Source organism: Procambarus clarkii, chromosome 46, assembly GCF_040958095.1.
Source record: "Procambarus clarkii isolate CNS0578487 chromosome 46, FALCON_Pclarkii_2.0, whole genome shotgun sequence".
Classification (NCBI taxonomy): domain Eukaryota; kingdom Metazoa; phylum Arthropoda; class Malacostraca; order Decapoda; family Cambaridae; genus Procambarus; species Procambarus clarkii.
In genome coordinates, this window is record NC_091195.1 from 27,419,347 (window position 1) to 27,445,377 (window position 26,031).

A 26,031-nucleotide genomic window follows, 5' to 3' on the forward strand; every position below is an offset into this window, starting at 1 on the left:
GACGCCGGCCGGCCACCGGGAACTCACTCAATAACACACCCAATCACGACCGCGTCCAACACACAACTCATATATAGCGTCTACAAGTCCCACGATGATGGGGTCCACTGCCACCTGTTGGTGGTCGTGGACACTACTTGTGCACAATAATGTTCTCAACAATGTTATCCTGGATGTTGATAGTTATTATAAAGCATAAATGTCCACACTTCAATAAGTTAAAAATCACTTAATTTGTCATTAACGAGCAATATCTTTAAGTTACAAAATAATTTAACATCAAATATTTGATGTTAAATTGATCAACTTGTATATATTAACGCAAATATAAATAAAGCAAAGATTTAACATCATTCAGTGTTGTGTCAGGAACTTTAGGCTGTTAGGTTTGTTAGTTTTTTGTTGTATATATTGTATATTGTAGTTGTGGAGCGGCCGTTAACAGTTCTTGACTGACGGACGATTGCTACTTCACTGCAGTCTATTGTAAATGTTGCTCTGTTGCAACAGTTACAATAGAATGTTATATTTGGTTTGTGAATTAGATTTTGAAATTAACAACTTCAAACATTCAAGCTGGAGATCATTGTTGGTTCATTAGACTCGTTCGTATTTGGGGAAGTGAAGGAGTGGCTGTTGGCCATTGTTAATTGACACTTGAGACTCGCAAAATGTTAACCAATGGGGCGAGTGTTAGGGTGAATGTCAACCAATCAGCGGCCGGGTTTGGTTGCCTGCTGGTTATAAAAGGAAAGATGAGACAACACACACTCCACAATTGTAATTTCAGCAGTGATTCAGTGCAACCACATCACTACACAGTCGGCATTTAGCAGATAGAATTGGACCAGCAGCTGAATTGTGTGACAACCAACATTGTTCGCAATTACAAAAGGAGAACTCTTCAGTACAAGTTCCGACAGTGATGGCGACAGGCGTCCTGTGACCAGAACCAACATGAAGAACCATTCCATGACGGCCTATCAAGTCCATTTGGTCACCATTTGGTCCAGGAGACATCTCCCGTCACGCAGGGTGCAGTCGCACCTCCACAGGTCTCCAGTATCAGCTTTTGATACTGGTAATGGCTCAAAAGGGCCACCACTTACGGGCTATTCATGCCCGTGCCACCTCTTGGGTGGCTTAATCTTTAATCAATCAATCGGCCTATCAAGAACATGGGCCTCTACCCATGAGCACCACAGCTAACCACACTGAATCTAGCCCGTCCTCCAAACAAAGATCCAAAAGTGATTCCATGCACCCGCCAAACCCCGTTTATGAATGAAAAACGGTTTACACACGACTCGCAACTCATTTCGTTCGAGCACTTCCGGAACAAGTGCTTCACTGACGAATTGTGTTCGAACCACAACGCTATAAATGCTTCACCCACCTACTACAAATACAAATAATCGCCAACAGAACCCAACAACCTAACCTATGGCTATATATGCACAATATGCTAATATATCATAATATTAATTTATATTTGAGAATTACTGTTTTGAATGAACAGCATGTTAAAATTTATGAATGCGTCTGTGGGGTCGACCGCTGCTTGTAATGGACTTGAGTCGAGGACGGGTTGCTGAATCAGCACTGTCACAGTTCAAGGTGCAGCGTGCTGAAGGAAAGTCTTCGTACACCACTCTAGTGGACCTTGGAGGGTGGGGGAAGAACTACCCCCGTAACTCTACATCAGAGTAAAGCCAAACTTCAGAGGCGAATATATTCTGAGATCCAAAGACAAGACCGCTGTAACAATTCTTAAAAATTACAGAAAATGCGAAGAACTCGAGGCAGAGGACAAAATACGAAAAATCCTTGTCCTCCATTATCCCTGGCATCTGGTCCTAGCTCGTCTCGGAAAGCTGAATTCAAAATTGTTATTCGGGTAAGAGTACATAGACAGATGTAGTTACAAACATGATGTTGCATTTATAGAGGTAGTACATACAATACCTAAAGCAGATAACACGCACAGCGTTTCGGGCAAGGTGAGGGGGGGGGGAGGGCAAGGACCCTTCTTGAGGTTATCTTGAGATGATTTCGGGGCTTTCAGTGTCCCTGCGGCCCGGTCCTCGACCAGGCCTCCACCCCCAGGAAGCAGCCCGTGACAGCTGACTAACACCCAGGTACCTATTTTACTGCTAGGTAACGGGCATTGGGTGAAAGAAACTCTGCCCATTGTTTCTCGCCGGTGCCTGGGATCGAACCCAGGACCACAGGATCACAAGACCAGCGTGCTGTCCACTCGGCCGACTGGCTCCCTTCCTTAAACTTCCCTTAAACTAAAACTTGATAGTAATTGAGAGTAAAGTATAAATTGTTGGGGGGGGGGGGGGGGGACATGGCAGAAATAGACCATTATAGAAGTTGGTCAACAAACAGCATTGTTTAAAATAGACATGGGTTTTCCCATGGGATTAGTTTTCCCAATTATGTAGTGTCTGCAGAAAGATGGCAGGTAAAGGCCACCAAGCGGGAAACCCGAAAAGTCGTCCTCGCATAAATTTTCTCTGGGATCCGTCCTATCTTGGCATTTAGGGCGTGTTTTAACACAGGCCTCACACCCCCAGAGCCCCTCAGATGTGGACATCACAAGGCTGGCTGCCAACGCCCAGTGAGGTGTGGAGTCTGCAGCCAGCCCCACGACACGAAAATATGCCTTGGTAAACAAGCAAATCAGACCCGTCCAAGCGGGGTACTCATTGATCTAAGACTCGCCCCGACTGGTACTTTATGCCCTGAATCAAATCTCAGGATAAAAACCACCCAAATTTGTAACAAAGTAGATGGCAAATTCCTTGGCGTTCTCATTGACTACAAGCTGAATTTCCAGGGACATGTTCTAAATATATCAGTTTTAAAAACTGTTTGGCATTCTTTCTAAGATCAGATATTATGTACCTTGCCCTGCCCTGGTAACACTATTCCTCCATCTATCCTTATCTCAACTATGGTATTTGTGCTTGGGGTTCTACTACCCAAAATCATTTACGTCCTCTAATTACTCAACACAAAGCTGCTATTAGGACAATATCCAAAACTGGCCCCAGACATCACTCCGTACCCTTACTCAAATCTCTGAATATGTTATGTCACTGCACGTTCCCTCATGTGTATTTTATAAATATAAAACGCTGAACTGTAATGTCAATCCTGACCTTAAAAGCTTCCTAGAAGGTTGTAACAGAACCCATGAGCACCACACCAGAAACAAATACCTATTTGATATGCCAAGAGTACGACTTAACCAAACTAGAAATGCTTTAAAACTCGAGGGACCCAGAATGTGGAATGACCTTCCTAATCATGTTAGACTACCTCTCCCAACCAGTTTAAGATAAAAACTAAACACTACCTAATAACTCAATGTAACCTACCTCACCCCTAAATGTCAACCCATGTCTATTTTCAACAATGCTGTTTGTCGACCAAATTGTATATTTGCTAGTTTTCTGCAGCGTTCCCCCCCCTCCTTTTTTTAATTTTTTCCCAAGACACATTTTATACTTTAATCTCAATTAGTATTAAGTTTGTCTTAATGTTTTCCTGCCCGAAACGCTTTGCATAAGTGGCTTTAGGCATTGTGTGTACTAGCTCTCTCTAAATCCATCAATGTTTGTATCACACCTTTTATGTATATACTTTACCTGAATAAACATTTGATTTTTTTTAATTTTTCAAACTAACCGGCCCCCCTCCCCACGTCTTTAGCAGAGCCGAAGCCCCAGCCAAAACATACCAGCTGCCCTGCCTGCAAACAGCGTGAAGTGTACCAAGACTAAACCAGGTTGAGGAGGCCCATGGTGAAGGGTGTGAGGGCCTCCGTCCAGGACAGACGGATGGCTGGGGGAGCCACAAGAAAATAGTTGAGCGTAGTTGCCCGCCCATTGCAACCAGTAAGCACACTTGGGGAGGGGGGTTACCTTGAGGTTACCTTGAAGTGCTTCCGGGTCTTAGTGTCCCCGCGGCCCGGTCGTCGACCAGGCCTCCTGGTTGCTGGACTGATCAACCAGTACCTCGGGGAGGTACTGGTCGGGGGGAAGGCATGAGTGTCGGTTTCCACTCCTAAGTGCCAAAGAGTAAACGGGGCCCCAAACCAGCGCAGTAGTGGTGGTGCTCCCGCGCAAATGGACACCCTCTGGCCAATACTTAAAACTTTGGTCACGGAGTTAATTGAAAAGTTTGCTGTCGATACATGGTATCAAGCAAACCAGACTCTTAAAGACAATTAAGCACAAGGTCAAGAAACTTTGAAGAAAACAAAATATCCACACCTTCAATAATGCAAGGCAGGAGACGCTTGCAATTGGCTGCACCAGTTTTTGCCTCGCCTCTGCCTTCCCAAAAGTCTACCTTCAGGTAAAGTCTCCACACTTCTAAAGATACTAACCGGTTTCAAACTCTTTCCAGTTCCATTTTATATCAAACAGTTCACTCAAGTGGCACCATTGTCCTTCCAACCCCTTCCTGTATTTAAGGTACCCCAGCTTAAGTCTTCCAGCCTTAAAGACCACAGCAAACTTGACACTCCATCCTGTGGAAGACCTGGTAATGTAGTAGGTAAAATGTTCCAGTTTGATTTTGTTAAACACTCTAAATCCCCTAGATTAAACTAGTAATGTGCTTGGTGTACCCAACATGCAGGTTAGAATCCTCAACAAGGCTCTTATTTTGTTCCCTTTTTAGTTAATTTAGATTAATTTAATTTTCAACTTTTTCAGACACGTGAAGATGGCTGGTAAGAACTACAATTTCTCAGTGTGTGAATACTGAAGACTACAGCTGGGAACAAGCAAACTCTTACTGCTAGTCTTGGCAGAGACTTCCAGCTAGTTGGTATCCAAGACAACAATAAGGAAGACTTCACAAACGGCATTATCGTCAAAAGTGAGTTTACTTGTTATTAATGTTTAGCATTGTAATAAATCATTAAAATGTGCATTAAACTTTAAATATGGTCCTTCTGCTGGACTAAGATTTACTAAATGGCCAAATTGTTCTGAAACTACATATTTGTTTTGTTAGGTGGAATAGTTGACGTGGACAAGTGGCAACTAGTGAGGCAGGAGGACCTGGAGGTGGTCATCCCGGTACACTGTACTACACCAACTAGTGAGGCAGGAGGACCTGGAGGTGGTCATCCCGGTACACTGTACTACACCAACTAGTGAGGCAGGAGGACCTGGCGGTGGTCATCCCGGTACACTGTACTACACCAACTAGTGAGGCAGGAGGACCTAGCGGTGGTCATCCCGGTACACTGTACTACACCAACTAGTGAGGCAGGAGGACCTGGCGGTGGTCATCCCGGTACACTGTACTACACCAACTAGTGAGGCAGGACGACCTGGCGGTGGTCATCCCGGTACACTGTACTACACCAACTAGTGAGGCAGGAGGACCTAGCGGTGGTCATCCCGGTACACTGTACTACACCAACTAGTGAGGCAGGAGGACCTGGCGGTGGTCATCCCGGTACACTGTACTACACCAACTAGTGAGGCAGGAGGACCTGGAGGTGGTCATCCCGGTACACTGTACTACACCAACTAGTGAGGCAGGAGGACCTGGCGGTGGTCATCCCGGTACACTGTACTACACCAACTAGTGAGGCAGGAGGACCTGGAGGTGGTACACTGTACTACACCAACTAGTGAGGCAGGAGGACCTGGCGGTGGTCATCCCGGTACACTGTACTACAACTAGTGAGGCAGGAGGACCTGGCGGTGGTCATCCCGGTACACTGTACTACATCAACTAGTGAGGCAGGAGGACCTGGCGGTGGTCATCCCGGTACACTGTACTACACCAACTAGTGAGGCAGGAGGACCTGGAGGTGGTCATCCCGGTACACTGTACTACACCAACTAGTGAGGCAGGAGGACCTGGCGGTGGTCATCCCGGTACACTGTCCTACACCAACTAGTGAGGCAGGAGGACCTGGCGGTGGTCATCCCGGTACACTGTACTACACCAACTAGTGAGGCAGGAGGACCTGGCAGTGGTCATCCCGGTACACTGTACTACACCAACTAGTGAGGCAGGAGGACCTGGCGGTGGTCATCCCGGTACACTGTACTACACCAACTAGTGAGGCAGGAGGACCTGGCGGTGGTCATCCCGGTACACTGTACTACACCAACTAGTGAGGCAGGAGGACCTGGCGGTGGTCATCCCGGTACACTGTACTACACCAACTAGTGAGGCAGGGGACCTGGGTCATCCTGATACTGTTCTGCACCAACTGGTCTCTTGCTGCAGGGTCCGTATGACTAGTTTTACTCTATTAGTCAGTCATACAGCTCAAATTGTCCTAACATACAGGGTATTTGGTAGATTTTTTAAGTACAGATTACTCATAAGGGCTTAAACTGTTGTAAAGAGGTCTATAAAAGCTAACTTTATCACAAGATTTAAGAAATCTTATTTTAAGGAATATAATGGTTCTGATAACTTGGCCCTTCCATCCTCAGGTGACCACCCCCAGGCAACCCAGGACAGTCTTGGGGTACTTGAGAACATCTGCAACAACATGACGACCACATTGCCTGTCACCACGTCAAGTGTCATCTGCGAGACAAGCCTTTGATGTATTTTTTGTCAGAAAATGGCCTGGTTTCCTGAATGGTGATGTTGTAAAATATTAAATTTTAAACTAGTTCATAATCTTGAATACCTTATCCAGGCGGTGTCCTAATGCTTTGTGTCTACACATCTTGCTAGTAGCGACTTAAGTGTCGTTAGGGTAATTTCTTCTTTTTCTGTAGAGAAAAATTAATAAATCCTTAACTCTTCAGTTAAGGAAAATTATTAATGAATTGTGACTTCAAAGTCACCATGTAGGGGGATGGGGGGGGGGGTATATGTACACATTACCCCCTCCCTCTTACAGACCAGAGTGTAGGTGGGTTACCTGGTTGTGGCACTATTTTTGGGCCTCGCTCCCAGTGACCTTGCTAGGTATCTACACTGAATGACTTTTGTTTGGCAGTGAATATCTGGAAGAAACTTGAACGCTGGCTAGACTCTTCAGTGTTTTAAAATTTTTTTTTTTTTTTTAAATGCAAACCCATTCTAACCACCTAAATAACTACTTCATTTGCCTATGTGTCCACAGAACTGCATTCTATATTGTGACCCAGTGTACTAAAGTAATAAATCTCTAAACTGTTACTTGTACATATCATAAATGCATATTTATAGATTTAATTATATTTCTAGAGTTAGGAAGATAATGGGGGGGGGGAAGTTCTGCATGACATTCTACCATGACATTAAATAGTTTCATTGGAAACTTTAGAGGGATGTACTTTTTCAAAATGTTTAATAAATTAACAAGTGATGCACGAATGTTCAATGTTTAACTGAAACCGAGATGGAACAAGCTATGTGAACTAAAATTTTTACATTAATAATGAATATGCTTTTTAATTGGTTTAAGGTGAAGCTCTACTTTAATTCAAAATAGCAAAGATGTGAGTGGCTGCCACAAGTGGCCTGGCAACATGACCGTCAGCCTCGTGAATTGTAGGTTACTTAACCTCGCTCGCTTTTGTTGGTCGCCACCCACTGAAGGGCAGTGACCCGCATATTGAGGTGCCCTGGAGCGAGAACTGATGCTTTCACTGTCCCCGGAACGAGGAAATAGTTACGTGACCACTCCCGCTGGTCTCCTGCGTTGTTCCGCACTAAATATCACCAAGGATGTCAATACGAGAACAAAAGTGTACAAGAGGATATTGAAGGAATCCGAATTGCCAAGAATTCTAAAGGGACAGGTGACCGCGAGGGATGGTCGTGAAGCAAGACACGCGTTCGTCCTGGAAGTAGACATTCAACATGGATATGCATGACCGAAAAAGGGATATTGCCGTTTGGACAATGAGCAGGACCGATTCATAAGAAATTGCAACAACAACATGGACTGGATTAAAGGACTCAATAGCCATGAGGGCATGGAGTCGACAACCACAGAGGAGGATTGACAGCAGTTGACGAAGAGCATACAAAATAGTATAAAGTTCGACCGTGGAGATGCTAGTCTCTGGAGGAAGGACACACACACACAGGTGACGGGAAACATAATTAAGTCTGCTGACGGTGTACTCTTAAACCCATCGGTGAAGATGGAAATGGAGCGGGAGTGTGAAGTGTTCAAGATAGAATCTTGTAAGTGAGGCAACCGTACAGATAGAGGTAAGTGGTGAAGGGGAACAGGGGCCAAAGGAGTGGTAAAGGTCAAAGTATGATATAAGCGAGTGAGGGTGTTGTTAAAGACCGTGCAAGGTAGCGAAAACAGTAGCGATCCCTGTAGACAGGTCGGCAGTTTCAACATGCAGGCTTAGTGGTAGGAGTCGAAGGAAAGGCACCAGAACTGAGACACGACCCAGTATGGTGCAGTGGCAAGACAGCGAAGAGTAGGAGAGGCAGACTAGTAAGCAGGGCAACCATAATAGTTTAAAACAGCACGAGAGGAATGTAGTGTGCGCTTATCTGCTCCAAGAAGTATGGGACAAGACCTTAAGGGCCTTGAGAGCATTCAACTCTGAGGTAGGAGAGGTAGGGTGACCAGGGCAAAAAGTGTCAGATTAATCCCAACAGCGTAACAATCTTTGTACACAAGGGATGACCATATAGCGACAAAAGAGGGAGGGGGGGGGGGGTAACCCCAAGAACGACCTGCTTCAAAATAAGTATAGCACAAGTTTTAGTTGTAGAGCTTGAAGCCATGCTTGGTGGCCCAGGACGACACGGCATCAATCTCAAGTTGAAGCCGTCGTTGAAGGAAGTCAATCGCTTCGACAGCCGAGGGTAAGATCATCGACATAGAACAGAGATGATGTCGGAGGGAAGGGAGGAAAGACCATTGAGAGCAACCAGAAAGAGTAGTGCTCGGAACATGGCTTTTGTATGGCCAAAGAGAGGAAGAGTGTGCGGTACCAAGCCTCACTAAATAAACAACTAGAGGAAGCATTGGAGGAAGAGGGAGATTACCACGAAGACCAAAAGAAGAGTTGGGACAGAATATGGTATCTCCAGGTGGCATCTTATCCCTTTTCAAGGTCAAAGAGGACAGCAACAACAGAGGTCTTTGCAGCAAAAGCAGTACAAATATAGATCTCAAAGTTCACCAAGACATCAGTTGTGCTGCGGCACTTGCAAAAGCCAAATTGAAAAGGGAAGAGGTGGTGATAGTGTTCTAATGATCACATCAGACGGACATTGAACATACGCTCAGAGTTTGCAGATGCAATTCGTGAGAGCAATGGGGCAGAAGGAAGTCTTTAGATGTTCCTAGAGACTCTGGTTTCCAAACAGGAAGAATAACCCCCCTCGAGCCAGTCCTCGGGGACTGATAACTCCCAGATACGCTTATACAGATTCAGTAAATACTGAAACGCGCGTGGAAGGAGATAAAGCATCTCGATGAATATCATGAGCCCGCTGCCACTTAACCGCCAAGGACCGTGGCGGACTGAAGTTCTGAACGAGAAGGGATTGTTATAGGGAAGCCGGAGGTGAGGGCAAAAATCTAAGGGATATGATTCAAGAAAGGACTTGCGAATAAGGAAAGATAGCTCTGCTTCTCGTCTTCCTCTGACAGTCGAAAAGTGGGAACCCAGTTTCCAGAGCACGCTTACAATGGACAGCCCAAGTAGAGTCCCTCGTCACACTGCCACCTAGGGAAGCAGAGGGGAGGGTGAAGAGAGAAAAAGGCTGGGGAAATGATCACTGTTATAGAGGTCATCAAGAACCCGCCATGTGAAATCAAAGTAAAGAGAAGACGAGCAGAGAGAAAGATCAAGACAGGAGAGGGTGCGAGTGCTGCAGTCCACATGAGTGGCTTCACCAGAATTCAGAAGAGGACAAAAGGTTCAAGGCGGCGGCCTCGGGTGTTTGTCGGAGCATCACCCCAGAGGGTGTGCCGACAGTTGAAATCACCCAAAAAGAGCACAGGCTCTGATAAGGAGTCCAACAGGTGCTTAAGATCAGGGAGAGAAAGTGGGACATTTGTGGGGAGATAAATGGAACAGATCGTATACCATTTACTCATAAAAACACAGGCAGCAGAACCATTGGAGATAGGCGATGAAAAAAGTACGGGACACGAGGGAAAATCAGTAAAAATCAAAATAACAGTAGAGTTATGGGCCCCAGTAAAAGCTGGGGAGGGAGGGGGGGGGGGAGAAAGGAATACTGTAACCACGGAAGTGATCAGGACGAGCGCCAAGCACCGGCTCCTGGAGAAAGACACAAAGCAGTGAAAACCGTGTTATCAGAAGTTGGTGTACGTGGAAGTTAGCATATAATCCTTGAATATTCCATTGAATAATAGACATTGTCAAAAAGAGAGAACAGAAACTAAGAACAAGAAAGAAACAAAGGCAAAGAACACGGTATACTAGGTAGGATCAGGATCAGTGAAGTCGGGGTTAGGTAAATCTAGCAGGGACGATGGAGTCAAGGAAGTGAGAGGACGGACCAGCAGCAGACGTCCGGAGTGGGAGGGGCATTGGAGAGAGGCAGTCAAGGGGGTCAGGGAAAGGGGGGACAAACAGGGAAGTGCACCTCACCAAGAGAATATAGAGGACCAAGGAAACCTCCATAGCTGCGACAGGACGGCTCAACCACCAAAATGGGAGGGGATACAGGGATAAAATCGGAGTCGGAAGGCAAGGAAGAAAGCGATGCCTTCTTACCTGCCGAGGAGGAAGACGAGAGGAGCCAGGCTTATGTTTCTGTCTTAGAGAGACTTGTGCCAGCAACAACGTACTGGGCGACAGCTGCCTTAGTCTTAACAGGAGAAGAAGAACGAGAGCGATTAACACAAAGATTGCTGAAAGGATGATGGACAATAACCTGGACAGACAAGCGGCATGGAGAGCCAAGACAAAGGGGAGGGCTGGGAAGGAGGACTGGGGGGGAGGGGGGGGGGAGAAAAAGAGGACATAAGAGACGGGAGCAGACTGAGAAGGAAGGAAACACCAGACGAAGAACCAAAAGTACCTTCTGGTTCAGAACGTAAAGGAGCGGGTGAGGTGGTGTCCGGGTCCAAGACCCGGAAACTGTTGCGAGACTGAGAAAGGAGGGAAGGGCGAGGAGAGGTAGAACACAGCACACAAGCATAAGACATGCTAGCGAAAGAGGGGAGATGACAGACTTGGCGACTTGCCTCGGGAAGACGATCGCAGTGCTTCAAATTGAGCATGGTTTCCTCAAATTTGTAATGCGCACACACACGCGGGAGAAGGTAAGGTGGGGCACCGCCACTATTGATGCAGTGAGCCTTAGAAGAAGAGCACTCCGTCTTAGTGACCCTGAGTCTCCACACAAGGGGCATACACACATTGCACTTGTGCATTTGAGGGCACCATGCTGAAATTTCCAGCACTTATTGCAAAATCTAGAAGGAATGTACTCAGAACAGTCTTGCTATCAAATGTGATCTTCACAACTCGAAGGGGCTGATGACGACCACAATGGGAACGGGTAAATGTATCAACCTGGAGGACAGAATGGCATTGGACTTCAAGGATATGTTTAATATCCTCATGACAGTCTTTCAGGTCCCTAACACCAGTTGTAACATGGTGCGGGAGGATAACAGTACCAATACTGGCATTTAACTGGGCATTTTTGGAGATCCTAACAGGTGTCCCCTTGGTGTCCCCTCACGACGACAATGACCTGGAAAGGGAGGGGGTCTGCGGTTGGACAAGACTAAGCCTGTTTTAGCTGCACACTTTTTCAGTGTTTTATACAACGTTAAGTTGTATGTTCAGTGCTTACACATTATCAAAACAAGGCACCAAGCTGGGAAGACTATCCAGCACTGTCACGAGAGATCCCAAAAGCCGTAAATACACTTTATAATTTTCTCAACGAAGAACATTAAAATATATTAACTTCCTCCATTTATCTTGTGTATTAATCAAAAATTATGTTTTCAGTAATGTAAATTTCATTCATGGTTTTTCTAATTACAATTATCATTAATTACGAGCAGCATATTGATTCTCACGGGTATCCATTTTGCTAATGACTCGTAACATATACATGGTAACATGGAGCCGGTCGGCCGAGCGGACAGCACACTGGACTTGTGATCCTGTGGTCCCGGGTTCGATTCCGGGCGCCGGCGAAAAACAATGGGCAGAGTTTCTTTCACCCTATGCCCCTGTTACCTAGCAATAAAATAGGTACCTGGGTGTTAGTCAGCTGTCATGGGCTGCTTCCTGGGGGTGGAGGCCTGGTCGAGGACCGGGCCGCGGGGACACTAAAGCCCCGACATCACCTCAAGATACATGACTGCACTATAGCATCTACTTCAAAAACAAGACTAAGAAGTGAACAAGCATCGTTTATTTAATATGAACTAATAATCTGTAGACTAAAATATTGCACAAAATTTAATAAAAAAAAAATTACCCTTGACATTTTCTTAAATTTTAAATAAATGTACAGTACAGAAATGTTACAACTAAGACCACTATGCTCAATGCACAATATAAATTCACTACTGTTAAAATGTTTTAAAAATCCAGTACAGATGTTGACCATGCACAAAGGGAATACAAACACGTACTACAAAGTAATCATGACTGTATTTACCAGAAGTAACAAAACTGTATCCAGGTTACAGCCATATATGGATGGGAAAGGAAGAGACCTCAGTGTGTGGAGGAAGAGAGACAGAACAAACTGTCGGTAATTTACAGTGACTGTGGCACGAAGCAGGTCCTTGTGGTACTCCTGCCTGGACCCTCACGGGCACGAAGCAGGTCCTTGTGGTGCTGCTCCTGCTCGGACCCTCACGGGCACGAAGCAGGTCCTTGTGGTGCTGCTCCTGCTCGGACCCTCACTGGCACGAAGAAGGTCCTCGTGGTGCTGCTGCTCCGACCCTCACTGCTGTCATAATATGGACACACTAGCTATTCGTGTCCTTGAGCAACAAGCTGCTTTTAAGATAACTGTTCATTATTAAATCATCTAGAACAGTGTGGAGCATCTTCAGAGCTCTACAGTGAAACACGCTTCAATAAACAATATTTTGAAAATTTAAAACCATTTAATAATCTTACCTCCACACTCAACCAGGTAATATACCAGTGACCAATGTACAGGGAACGGTGCATTACTCGCAAGGGATCATCCGAGCTGCATTCACGACACATCAGCCAGACGACGGGCATAATCCGTCACGGCAAACAACAAGTACTTCACGGATTTGGTTTGGGTGTATCACTCCACACATTCAAAACTAAAAATGGGTATTAAACTAAACCAAAATAGTGTACACAATTTCTCATACACGTGAATTTTGACTCTTGAATATCTGAAATTTGGAGAAATTCTAAAGCCCAAGCCACGCACTACGTGGCATGAGACGAGAAGCACAGTCACAGATACATGCACCGCATTCCCACACCTCATTAATGTTTGTCGTTCACACAACTATTAACACACGAGCATTGCACAATGCCAAAGTACTAGGCACAATTTTGTCCTTCAACCACACAGAAATGTTCTGCGTGTCAAGTTATCACAAGAAAGAAGCAATGCCATTATTTGGAATTCAGCAGATGCCTCTTCAAAGTCCATAGACAAGCAACAGCTCTTTTTCATAACCATACAGAAAATAAAATTATAAAATCAAATCTACATTTTTTACAAGTTAAACATGAATTATACTTGATTGCAAATTTATGACAACATTAAACTGTCTCCCAAGTTCACTTATGTCAAAAATTAATTTTTTCCAAGCCCTATAGATGTACCATTCCAATCGATGTCATGTTTAAGAAATTTCCTCCTCAAATTCCCAAAGTAATATTTAACCGATGTCAAAGTGTAAAACGGCCACATTTCACATAACTATTATGAATGCTTAGATTAATGAGACAGTCCTGTACTAAACTTACAAAGAATTCATATCTCACTGGATTACTTTCAATATAATGGATAACCAAGCACTTGCTAAAGTCATTATAACAGTATGCTAAGGTTACTGGAATCAATATCTTCATTCTTCAGAAATCTCTTGATATATAAATTTGAAAACTGTCGAAGCCAATACCATTTTTCAGATTTGATCATCTGATGCATCCTCAACTTTAGGATATATTCCTTTCCGCTGCAATTCCATCACCGAGGTCATTCTAGCAGCCTCTCAACAATAGTGAAATACCTCACAAGTGATTCTAAACTTCACTGTCCATTGCATTAGTCCACGACAGGTGTCAAGGCCGTCATGTTAGCCACCTCACTGGCCCTCATCTATGCTGTCTATCATGTCAGCTGAAGAATCTTGAAAAGTCTACCAGCGCTCTAGTAATTTCCTTGGTGCGCTCCGCCTGTGTCACAGCCTTGTGGAACTCCACCAACTCGGTCTGAGTGATTGCCTCCACACCCCCGGAATTCTTGGTTGGCAACACCTTTAACTTCGCCTCTAACCACAGACAAAACTTTGGACGGTCAAATTGCATAATCTGAGGGAGAAAGCAGAAAATGTATTAGAGATGCATTTTGACACCGCCGAGGAAAATACCGTCTTGCCTTTTACCACTAGTTTAAATCATCACATTTATTACTAAAGGCAAAGAACAAGAGTTAATATACAGTAAAACATAATTAACAAACAATAAAGGAACTTGATAAGACGCGTTAAGAATACGTCACAATAAAGTGCCTCAAAACCAGTAACCCGACCCCACACATGCAAAATGAAGGTGACCGAGGGTCAAGTGCAAGACGGCCAAATGTTGCCAACTTCACACGTGTGTGTGTGTGTGTGTGTGTGTGTGTGTGTGTGTGTGTGTGTGTGTGTGGGATACTTCAATAACAAGTCTAACCAAACTGACCTGGAAGAAAGTTTCGGCAACATCGTGATGCATGTACTGAGGGAGAATAAAGACGGCGGCAGTGACCAGGTTGCTCACTAAATTCTCGCCGTGAGTATTAAAAATATTAACGACCAACGTGTGCCGAGTTTCAAAATCGGGTCGGTCATCGTGTTTACGCCCTGCCTCCACTAAATCTTGAAAGAACTTGAGTACGGCTGCATTTGCTTCCTAAGATCAAAAAAAATAAAATACAATTTAACACAAACAAATCCCCCGGCACAGTCACTAAAACAGCTCCACAGTTAGTTCATAAAACAGTCAGTCACTAAAACAGCTCCACAGTTAGTTCATAAAACAGTCAGTCACTAAAACAGCTCCACAGTTAGTTCATAAAACAGTCAGTCACTAAAACAGCTCCACAGTTAGTTCATAAAACAGTCAGTCACTAAAACAGCTCCACAGTTAGTTCATAAAACAGTCAGTCACTAAAACAGCTCCACAGTTAGTTCATAAAATACTACGCTACAATAATTTCACAGCTAAATCCTAGTAAGCTACTTGAATAATTTCAAGGTAATATTGACTCCCAGACGAGATAGAACAAATTCAGAAGGATACACTCACCTTATGGTCCAACATGCACGCCTGAAGTCCACACTCAAGGATCGTGTTTAAGGCTGAACACTGAAGGAAAGCAACTGGTGCTCGCTGAAGGAATCTGCAAAGCCATATTAATCATTCATCATAGTCCGTTTGTCACTAATATATTACAAACATTCACTCAAAAATGTGACAAAATATTGAATGAAAGATTATTAATATTATGCAGAGAATAACTCACAATAACATGGCTGATAATTACATGCCTTCCCCCCCCCCCCATACACATGCATGAAAGAGAAAGCAAAGTGACGGTTCTGGTCTATCCTCGACAATTACCAAGTTGTACTACAGTATTACTATTCAATTTAATAAGCTGTAGATTTATTTAGTACTAACTACCATTTGCATGTTTTATGGCTACTGCTTCTATCAGCTAAGCAGATAGAAGATTCAACAACACGGGCTCACCATAGCCCGTGCTACTTGGAACCTGTAGTTCCAGGTAGCAAATCTTTAACAGCAGCAGCAGCAGCTAAGCAAATTTATGTCTTTAAAGACCAACTTCATATCTTAATTTTGTTGTTGTTGTTGTTGTAAGATATTCAACAATCTTCATCAGGTTCATAATTGGTCAACTGTTTTGACGCACCGAGTTGTAAATTGGAGAGTTTAGGCGCTTATAACGGTCTAAATTAAGCATGTTAGTAACTGGGCTACCTTGAGGCTACCTTGAGGTGCTTCCGGGGCTTAGTGTCCCCGCGGCCCGGTCGTCGACCAGGCCTCCTGGTTGCTGGACTGATCAACCAGGCTGTTAGACGCGGCTGCTCGCAGCCTGACGTATGAGTCACAGCCTGGTTGATCAGGTATTGGGCACTTATGGGCACTTATGTTTTAAACTAGTTAAACAAAGTCCTGCTTCATTATAACTTAGAAGCTTGTAAGCAGGGGGGGGGGGGGGTCAGTGGTCCTATTTGCAACCACAAATTTACACACGCCACAAAATATACTTTTCATTTATCAGACGTTGCTTGTTTATGAACAAAATGTACTACACACACACACACACACATGACAATCCACTGATGACATATATACAACCTTTTCATTAAAATAGTTCCCCTAATTCCCGTATTCAAAGTATACTTCTCAAAATTATTCAACACTTAAAATTTAAACACATTCCAAACATTAAAACATTCCAAGGGATGCATTTTTTCTTAGAACTGAAGGAACAGTTCAATTAATTTGTTTACTTCACGTGCATAACCTGTAGATCACATCAGATGGACTGACTTAGCACATGCTAGAGGGGGAAGAAAATGGGGTAGATTTGACTGGGACCGAGGGAAGCAGACGGTGGCAAGAAATGCCGAGAAAATAGAGAACAGGGAGCGAAAAAGTGGGGCTAAGATGGGTCAGTATTATATATATATTACAGAGAACATTAATTGTAATTATCATGGCCAGCACAGGCCGCCAAAATTAGCGAAGCAATACAAACAACCGCAACATTGAAATTATCTAACTAGCAGGCGTTGAGTCACAATAACGTGGCTGAAGTATGTTGACGAGACCACACACTAGAAGGTGAAGGGACGACGACGTTTCGGTCCGTCCTGGACCATTCTCAAGTCGATGGTCGACTTGAGAATGGTCCAAGACGGACCAAAACGTCGTCGTCCCTTCAACTTCTAGTGTGCAGTCTGGTCAACTTACCTAACTTGCAATGTGCCCTGTCCTTCTGCACACTAAGGGTCATGTAGAGGAATACCACACATACAAGCTGCATTTCAAGAATATAATTTTGACTACCAAATGCAACCATAAAGCCTCGCGCACATTTGCCACATAAGACGACACCTGCAAATCGTTCAATAAATTTTAAAACAAACGAGTAACCTTACCTGGCGCACAATCTGAACCAGTCGTCGACAGTATCGGGATGATCTCTGAAGCCATTGGGCTGCGTGAGGAGCAGGAAGGTTGGTTGCGTAAAAGCTTCCAACATGGCCAAAAGACCCGTCACACATCCAACCTCGCTGGCATATTCGTCAACCAGAATGCTGCCCAGGTACAGGAAACAACTGTGGCCATGTGCAGCATATAAGCCAACAATCTGACAAACAAAATGTACATACAATAATCTGACAAACAAAATGTACATACAATAATCTGACAAACAAAATGTACATACAATAATCTGACAAACAAAGTGTACATACAATATCTGGAATCATCAAATTCTATTTATCTGAAGACCAGAAACAGTTCAGTCATATGAAGGTACTATATTTTGCAGCAGACTAAATGTTTTTGGTACACCACCAACATATATACAACATATTCTTGTTGAATATGACCGAAAGGGTAAGATTATTATTCTAACAAATCTTCTCAACATTTCTTACGTTTTTCTTCATTGTTGAGGGTAATTGAAATATCAACTCTCCAAAATTCCAATTTTATTGGAAACAGTAAGAAAAATCTTACCTTTTTGGTCATATTCAACAACATATGTTTACAAGAAAGACTGCTACCAAAATATACAAATATTACAACAAATTGTACATACATGCTTAAGATCGTGTATATTGCCCCTACAAAACCACTTGCAAGTCACTTTTAATAAATGTATAATAAACCACTAAAATCCATTTTGTTTAAAATAACTGCAGGCGATGAGTCAATAACGTGGCTAGAGTATGTTGACCAGACCACTCACTAGAAGGTGAAAGGATGACGACGTTTCGGTCCATCCTGGACCATTCTCAAGTCGATTGAGAAACGTGTCACAACATCGACTTGAGAATGGTCCAGGACGGACTGAAACGTCGTCGTCCGTTCACCTTCTTGTGTGTGGTCTAGTCAATTTAAAGTAACTGCTTATGTGCACCAAGACCGGAAATGATTGAGAGGTACAATATATTCCGGTACTATAGGTGGAGGATTTTCCTTACCTGTTCCACAAGAGGGGATAGAAGTGGTGCAGAGTGCTGATGAACACAGCGGACTGCAAACCGCAAACACCGACAGCAATGTTCCATTACCCGTAAATCTGAACTATACCTCTGGAACGTCAGTGAAAGAGTAGGCCACACCTGCAGACAACCTCCCAATTAGCACACAGGGGCACGGTCATTATAGCAACGAGATGCACACGTAATGCAGACACAACACCAACAATTTTAACATAAAACAATGCTGACATAGGTATATACAAAGAATAACATGGCTGAAAACTGACTTAATGCACAAACTTGAAATGAGAGTTAAGTTGCTCACTTTTCTCACGTGTATGAGAGGGAGGTTGGTTTTTTTAAGTACCCCATGTATATAGTTTTATTCATTTTATTCAATCTTCGAAAACTCAAAACGACCTACCTCCATAACCACTTCCTGGCAAGGATGTCGTTCACCATTTTGGACAATTGGATTAACATTTCTGAATATAGCAGCCAGCCGATCCAACCATACCACTGGATCAGTTTTAGAGTTCTTTTCGATTGGTATGTTTTCCTGCAAATTAAACACACGTCAGAGAGCAGAAATAAACCATAAATTCTCAGATAAAAAGCCAGCAGTCATCTACATACGGAGACAAACAAAACGTGTCATAACATCCTATCCTCTCCACACTATTTGTCTTCATCAGTGTTTCTTAACTGGGGTGCCCTGGAACCCTAGGGAGCTGCGCGAACACTGACAATGTTAATTTGTTGCATTTACAGATATGGTTGATAATTTGTCATTAATAAATGCATACATTATATAATTGTTTTTAATTGTGTTTTTTTTTTTTGAGACATGATAATTATTTCAAGGGTTTAAGGAAAAAAAAAAAAAAAAAAAAAAAAAAAAAAAAAAAAAAGTTCGAGAAGCGCTGGTCAAGAAGCATTGAAACGTAACATGTGACAAAATGTGGACAACATTAGAGGAAAACATATGATAAAAATAAGAAATTTATCCAACATTGTTAACAAAATTTATATACTTAACAAAATTTGTTTATTGGGAGGTGCTAAAAATGGCCACATATGGCTTTTTTACAATTTCACTAATTTCTTTGAATTGCTGAAACCTAAAATAAAAATATGTTTTCGAATGTCCCAAAACAATGCAAGAATAACTAACTCTAGAATAAGACACTTAAGTGTAATGCTGTAGCAATATAATTAATAAAGCATTAAATACTAACCTCTATCAACTTCTGTAAATGAGAAACTTGAACTAAACACAACTTTTTCATGTCTTCCTTAATTCTTTCTTTTGGAAACCTTCCAAGAATTGACGAAACGCCTTTCAGGAGGCCAACCACAGCCTCGTTGCTGATGCTGAACGAGTCGAGGGACGCAATGATGTGCATCAGTCCGTCAAAGTGCTGCTCAATGTGGTCGCGGCAGCTCTGGCACACAGCATCCAAGGCCTGCAAACACAACACTATCATACTATACCACTCACTACAGCAACACTAAGCCACACACCACAACACGACGAGACCACCACATTTCCGTTCGTCCTGGACCATTACTCAACAGTAAAATGTGTACTTGGTTGTAACAACGATTCTTCACGGCGGGGGATCGTATTCCAGGGACCTGCCCGAAACGCTATGCGTACTAGTGGCTGTACAAGAATGTAACAACTCTTGTATATATCTCAAAAATCAAGTCGACTGATAATGGTCCAGGATGGACAGAGACGTCGTCGTCTCCCCATCTTCTGGTGTGGGGTCAAGTCATCATATCTTCAGCTATGGTATTGCGACTCATCGTCTGCAAGACCCTACATTCATCAAACCACCAATATTTACTTTTCAACTTTTTTGAAAACAGCCAGTCATGAAATGAAAGTTATACTACATATATATATTTTGTATATAAAGCCAATTAAACCAAGCAATACAATGAAATAAACTTACTCAACTAGCAATGAACAATCGACACATTAGGCCTACAAATATTAAAACTTTCCATACTTCTAAAATCCCCTTAAAAATTAACCTTCTATTAATGTGGTTAAAAGTTTAGAAATTCAAGTAGGAATATATATACTAATTTATATATATATATACACACACACACACACACAGTACTGCCACAGCACAGAGTAAGGCACTTAGCCGCAGCAACACAACAACTGGCCCCGTGTGGCCACAGCACACAGTAAGGCACTTAGCCGCAGCAACACAACAACTGGCCCCGTGTGGCCACAGCACACAGTAAGGCACTTAGCCGCACCAACACAACAACTGGCCCCGTGTGGCCACAGCACACAGTAAGGCACTTAGCCGCACCAACACAACAACTGGCCCCGTGTGGCCACAGCACACAGTAAGGCACTTAGCCGCAGCAACACAACAACTGGCCCCGTGTGGCCACAGCACACAGTAAGGCACTTAGCCGCAGCAACACAACAACTGGCCCCGTGTGGCCACAGCACAGAGTAAGGCACTTAGCCGCAGCAACACAACAACTGGCCCCGTGTGGCCACAGCACAGAGTAAGGCACTTAGCCGCAGCAACACAACAACTGGCCCCGTGTGGCCACAGCACACAGTAAGGCACTTAGCCGCACCAACACAACAACTGGCCCCGTGTGGCCACAGCACAGAGTAAGGCACTTAGCCGCAGCAACACAACAACTGGCCCCGTGTGGCCACAGCACACAGTAAGGCACTTAGCCGCACCAACACAACAACTGGCCCCGTGTGGCCACAGCACACAGTAAGGCACTTAGCCGCAGCAACACAACAACTGGCCCCGTGTGGCCACAGCACACAGTAAGGCACTTAGCCGCACCAACACAACAACTGGCCCCGTGTGGCCACAGCACACAGAGTAAGGCACTTAGCCGCAGCAACACAACAACTGGCCCCGTGTGGCCACAGCACAGAGTAAGGCACTTAGCCGCAGCAACACAACAACTGGCCCCGTGTGGCCACAGCACACAGTAAGGCACTTAGCCGCACCAACACAACAACTGGCCCCGTGTGGCCACAGCACACAGTAAGGCACTTAGCCGCAGCAACACAACAACTGGCCCCGTGTGGCCACAGCACACAGTAAGGCACTTAGCCGCAGCAACACAACAACTGGCCCCGTGTGGCCACAGCACAGAGTAAGGCACTTAGCCGCAGCAACACAACAACTGGCCCCGTGTGGCCACAGCACAGAGTAAGGCACTTAGCCGCAGCAACACAACAACTGGCCCCGTGTGGCCACAGCACACAGTAAGGCACTTAGCCGCACCAACACAACAACTGGCCCCGTGTGGCCACAGCACACAGTAAGGCACTTAGCCGCAGCAACACAACAACTGGCCCCGTGTGGCCACAGCACACAGTAAGGCACTTAGCCGCAGCAACACAACAACTGGCCCCGTGTGGCCACAGCACAGAGTAAGGCACTTAGCCGCAGCAACACAACAACTGGCCCCGTGTGGCCACAGCACACAGTAAGGCACTTAGCCGCACCAACACAACAACTGGCCCCGTGTGGCCACAGCACAGAGTAAGGCACTTAGCCGCAGCAACACAACAACTGGCCCCGTGTGGCCACAGCACACAGTAAGGCACTTAGCCGCAGCAACACAACAACTGGCCCCGTGTGGCCACAGCACAGAGTAAGGCACTTAGCCGCACCAACACAACAACTGGCCCCGTGTGGCCACAGCACAGAGTAAGGCACTTAGCCGCACCAACACAACAACTGGCCCCGTGTGGCCACAGCACACAGTAAGGCACTTAGCCGCAGCAACACAACAACTGGCCCCGTGTGGCCACAGCACACAGTAAGGCACTTAGCCGCACCAACACAACAACTGGCCCCGTGTGGCCACAGCACACAAGATAGACAAAACTTAACATAGTTCATGAATAGAAAAAATCACAAAAATAAAAAACAGAACATCAATGATTAAAAGTCTCCCTTCATGCAGGTCGGCGTTCGATCCCCGACCGTCCAAGTGGTTAGGCACCATCCCCCCCCCCCCCCCCGCTGTCCCATCCCAAATCCTTACCCTGACCCCTTCCCAGTGCTATAGTCGTAATTTTTTTTTTTTAAAACAAAAGACCACTCAAACATCTGCTCTGGTCAATGTCAACACCATAACCTCATCAACAACAAAACATTAAGAAATGCCAACACTGTCAAATTAACTCTAGCAAGAAAATAAGAGAAAATCAGAAAATTAAAAGTTGAAACAGCGACCGTAAAACACCAAGATGGAGTAAAGTCTCGGACCATTTACTTAGCACATTTCACTTTGGGGAATCAAAGAGATTGCAGACCAGACCAGACCACACACTAGAAAGTGAAGGGACGACGACGTTTCAGGCCGTCCTAGACCATTCTCGGCTTATCAACTTCAGAATGATCCAGGACGGACCGAAACGTCGTCATCCCTTCACTTTCTAGTGTGTGGTCGGGTCAACATACTTCCATTCTTGGCCCATCAACTTCAGAATGGTCCAGGACGGACCGAAACGTCGTCAACCCTTCACTTTCTAGTGTGTGGTCTGGTCAACATACTTCCATTCTTGGCCCATCAACTTCAGAATGGTCCAGGACGGACCGAAACATCGTCAACCCTTCACTTTCTAGTGTGTGGTCTGGTCAACATACTTCCATTCTTGGCCCATCAACTTCAGAATGGTCCAGGACGGACCGAAACATCGTCAACCCTTCACTTTCTAGTGTGTGGTCTGGTCAACAAACTTCCATTCTTGGCCCATCAACTTCAGAATGGTCCAGGACGGACCGAAACATCGTCAACCCTTCACTTTCTAGTGTGTGGTCGGGTCAACATACTTCCATTCTTGGCCCATCAACTTCAGAATGGTCCAGGACGGACCGAAACATCGTCAACCCTTCACTTTCTAGTGTGTGGTCGGGTCAACATATTTCAGCCACGTTATTGTGACTCCTCGTCTGCAAAGAGATTGCAGCACTTGCTTATCCCATCAACCCATATCAACTCACTTTACACTTACTGGAAAAACTGTGCAGAGAAAACCGAGAAGATCCACCAGGTCTGTGAGGTGGCACATACCTACGACCCCGGCATTGCGAGCCGCGTACTCTACCACTGGCCCACCACAGACTTGTAAAACTGGTAATTTCAGGGTCGTAGGGTCGTGCCACCTCACAGCCCTGGTGGATTTTCTCATTAATATACATCACGTTAGTGTTTGCGAAACCGTCTTTGCCAGCAGATGGAAAATGTGATTTTAGTCCACCACCAACCCAATATATATATAGTGAATTTACCTGCAGAAAATCATGTTTTCTTCCTACAAAACCCCTATAAAATACCTTTTAGTATGTTTCAACAAAATTGAATGAAAGTTTTATTTTCTACAAAAATATTTATGTAAATTATGTCTCATTTATAAGTGAGCAAATATGGTATAGTGTATTAACATCATAAGTATGGACAATTAAGAATGAATACAAATGTCAAGAAACTTGTTCAAACGAGTCACGTCTAGGAAAAAAGGCAAGTCATTGTGTCAATTTGGCAGGAAGTCATCATGTGTTCTGGAGGAGTGATATTGAACTGTAGCAAGTATATTAGTAAGTAATATACTTGCTCCATATTCTCACTAACTTAAAGTGCAGATGAGATGGCTCTTAATTTTACATAACCAATCTGTAAGTGTTCCACATTCCTACAAGACCTACACTAATTCATGGTCCACTAATTACAAATTAACAACTCTTCACAACCTGCTAGATGTTGGTCAGTTTGGTCAAGGCGAGGTAGAAGCATTGTAACACAAGCTTTGACAGCACATTGTCAGTATTACGGGCTATTCATGTGTATAATAGTGAATGAATAAACTGAGTACCAATCTTCATCAATCAGTCAGTCCACATTCACTCCAAAAAATCTACCACTTACGGGCTGGCCTATTCATGCCCGTGCCACCTCTTGGGTAGCTTCATCTTCATCAATCAGTCAGTGTAAACTTGTATAGTGGTTCAGTACTGACACATGAGAGATACCGCACATCTTCAACATTCACCAGCAACAATGCAACACTCGACACATGTCCAGTTCCTACCCCTCACAAGATGCTTCAGCCTCACGGCAGACCAGACAACCAGACTCCGCTATGCTCTCCAGCTCCTCAACTCTGCCCACATTCAGAGCACCGCACTACACACACTCGCTCAGCATCCAACCTCTCTGCCCACATTCAGGGCACCGCACTACACACACTCACCCAGCATCCGACCTCTCTGCCCACATTCAGAGCACCGCACTACACACACTCGCCCAGCATCCGACCTCTCTGCCCACATTCAGGGCACCGCACTACACACACTCACCCAGCATCCGACCTCTCTGCCCACATTCAGAGCACCGCACTACACACACTCACCCAGCATCCGACCTCTCTGCCCCCCCGGCCAGACTCAGCTCTCTGCCCTGCTCCAGGCTTCCTCTCAACTTCCACCACACTGCACAACATTGCCAACAAACTGACTGCTATAACCAAAACTATACTAAAATAAAAATAAAAACCCACTAAACTCTGTGTCTAACAAAACCCGTACACGTAAACATATGTTAAACTACCAAACTTACAGTATTTATCAACTTATCTGTCAAGACTGTGTGTTAAGCAGAACAGATCAGTGAAGAAATTCAGTTTATGGTAATACATGTTTGGCCACACTATTAAGTCACCTCCATCTCCCAGGTGAGTGTGTGAGAATTATATAACCCCAATAGTAGCACACACATTTAACAAATTCATACCTATAGATAATTATTAGCTACTCTTCAAAATAACTGGATATGTTATATTTCATGATACTATGTTATATTTCAGATCAGAATAACATGGCAGTGCATCATGGTACAACTGATTCGAGCCACTTCATATACCAGTGTAACCCATTCACAACACTATAAACAGCAAGTGTTAGGTCAGTTCTAGAACATAAACCCCCACCATTCAGGCACCAGCCTCACAAGCATAAAAAAATCATTCAAGGTCCAGACAATTGAGCGCTGTGAATTGTGAATTCCATTCAACAACAGAAGAGATAAGGGTTGGAGAAAATATGATCACAGCTTCAAGTACATTACGAGGACGTGAAAAGGTAAACATGAACAGTGCTGTGCATTCGAAGGGATACAGGTCATAGTTGGTAAAACAGTCAGAGAGCTATAAGACGACGAGACAGCACGAGTGGTAATTATGTGGAATGAGCTTCGAGAAGTTGTGGAAAAAATGGGAATGAATATAACATGCTAGACATATTTATAAACACCCTCCTCTGCAAACACAGTTGTAGACTGTTGGCACAATTTAAGTGAGGTCAATGTCAAACCAGTCATTAGTTTCAAAGCATCGTATGATGAAGATTAACGGGAAAACAAGACACTCCGAGGGTAGCTCCGATCCTGTAACCACACACAATTACACTCCAGATACAATAACAATGGGGCAGAATCCAAAACCTAGATTTAATTCCCCATACACACAATTAGTTACTGTAATTCAAAACCATTACTCAACCTTATAGAGTAACTCGTATGATATGGAGGTATAAATTCTGAGT

General features: G+C 44.2%; 1 protein-coding gene and 1 long non-coding RNA gene across 3 annotated transcripts in view; one reads left to right on the forward strand and one right to left on the reverse strand.

Moving 5' to 3' along the window:
• The first annotated feature begins 2,806 nt into the window (after positions 1-2,806).
• On the forward strand, positions 2,807-7,878 carry LOC123770567 (uncharacterized). Its single transcript, XR_006774363.2, has 4 exons — positions 2,807-4,371; positions 4,734-4,899; positions 5,038-6,274; positions 6,486-7,878. It is a non-coding gene; the product is annotated as an uncharacterized lncRNA (long non-coding RNA).
• Positions 7,879-12,598: 4,720 nt separating this feature from the next.
• The window catches only part of Tnpo-SR (transportin 3), a 72,495-nt gene continuing 59,062 nt past the window's right edge, over positions 12,599-26,031 (reverse strand). For both annotated transcript variants that reach the window (XM_069301858.1, XM_069301856.1), the window contains 7 exons: positions 19,654-19,881; positions 18,840-18,974; positions 18,416-18,556; positions 17,363-17,574; positions 15,480-15,573; positions 14,874-15,083; positions 12,599-14,501 (listed from right to left, as the gene is read on the reverse strand). In XM_069301858.1, the coding sequence (XP_069157959.1) occupies positions 14,307-14,501; positions 14,874-15,083; positions 15,480-15,573; positions 17,363-17,574; positions 18,416-18,556; positions 18,840-18,974; positions 19,654-19,881 (1,215 nt within the window). In that variant the 3' untranslated portion in view covers positions 12,599-14,306. The remainder of the gene's footprint in view (positions 14,502-14,873; positions 15,084-15,479; positions 15,574-17,362; positions 17,575-18,415; positions 18,557-18,839; positions 18,975-19,653; positions 19,882-26,031) is intronic.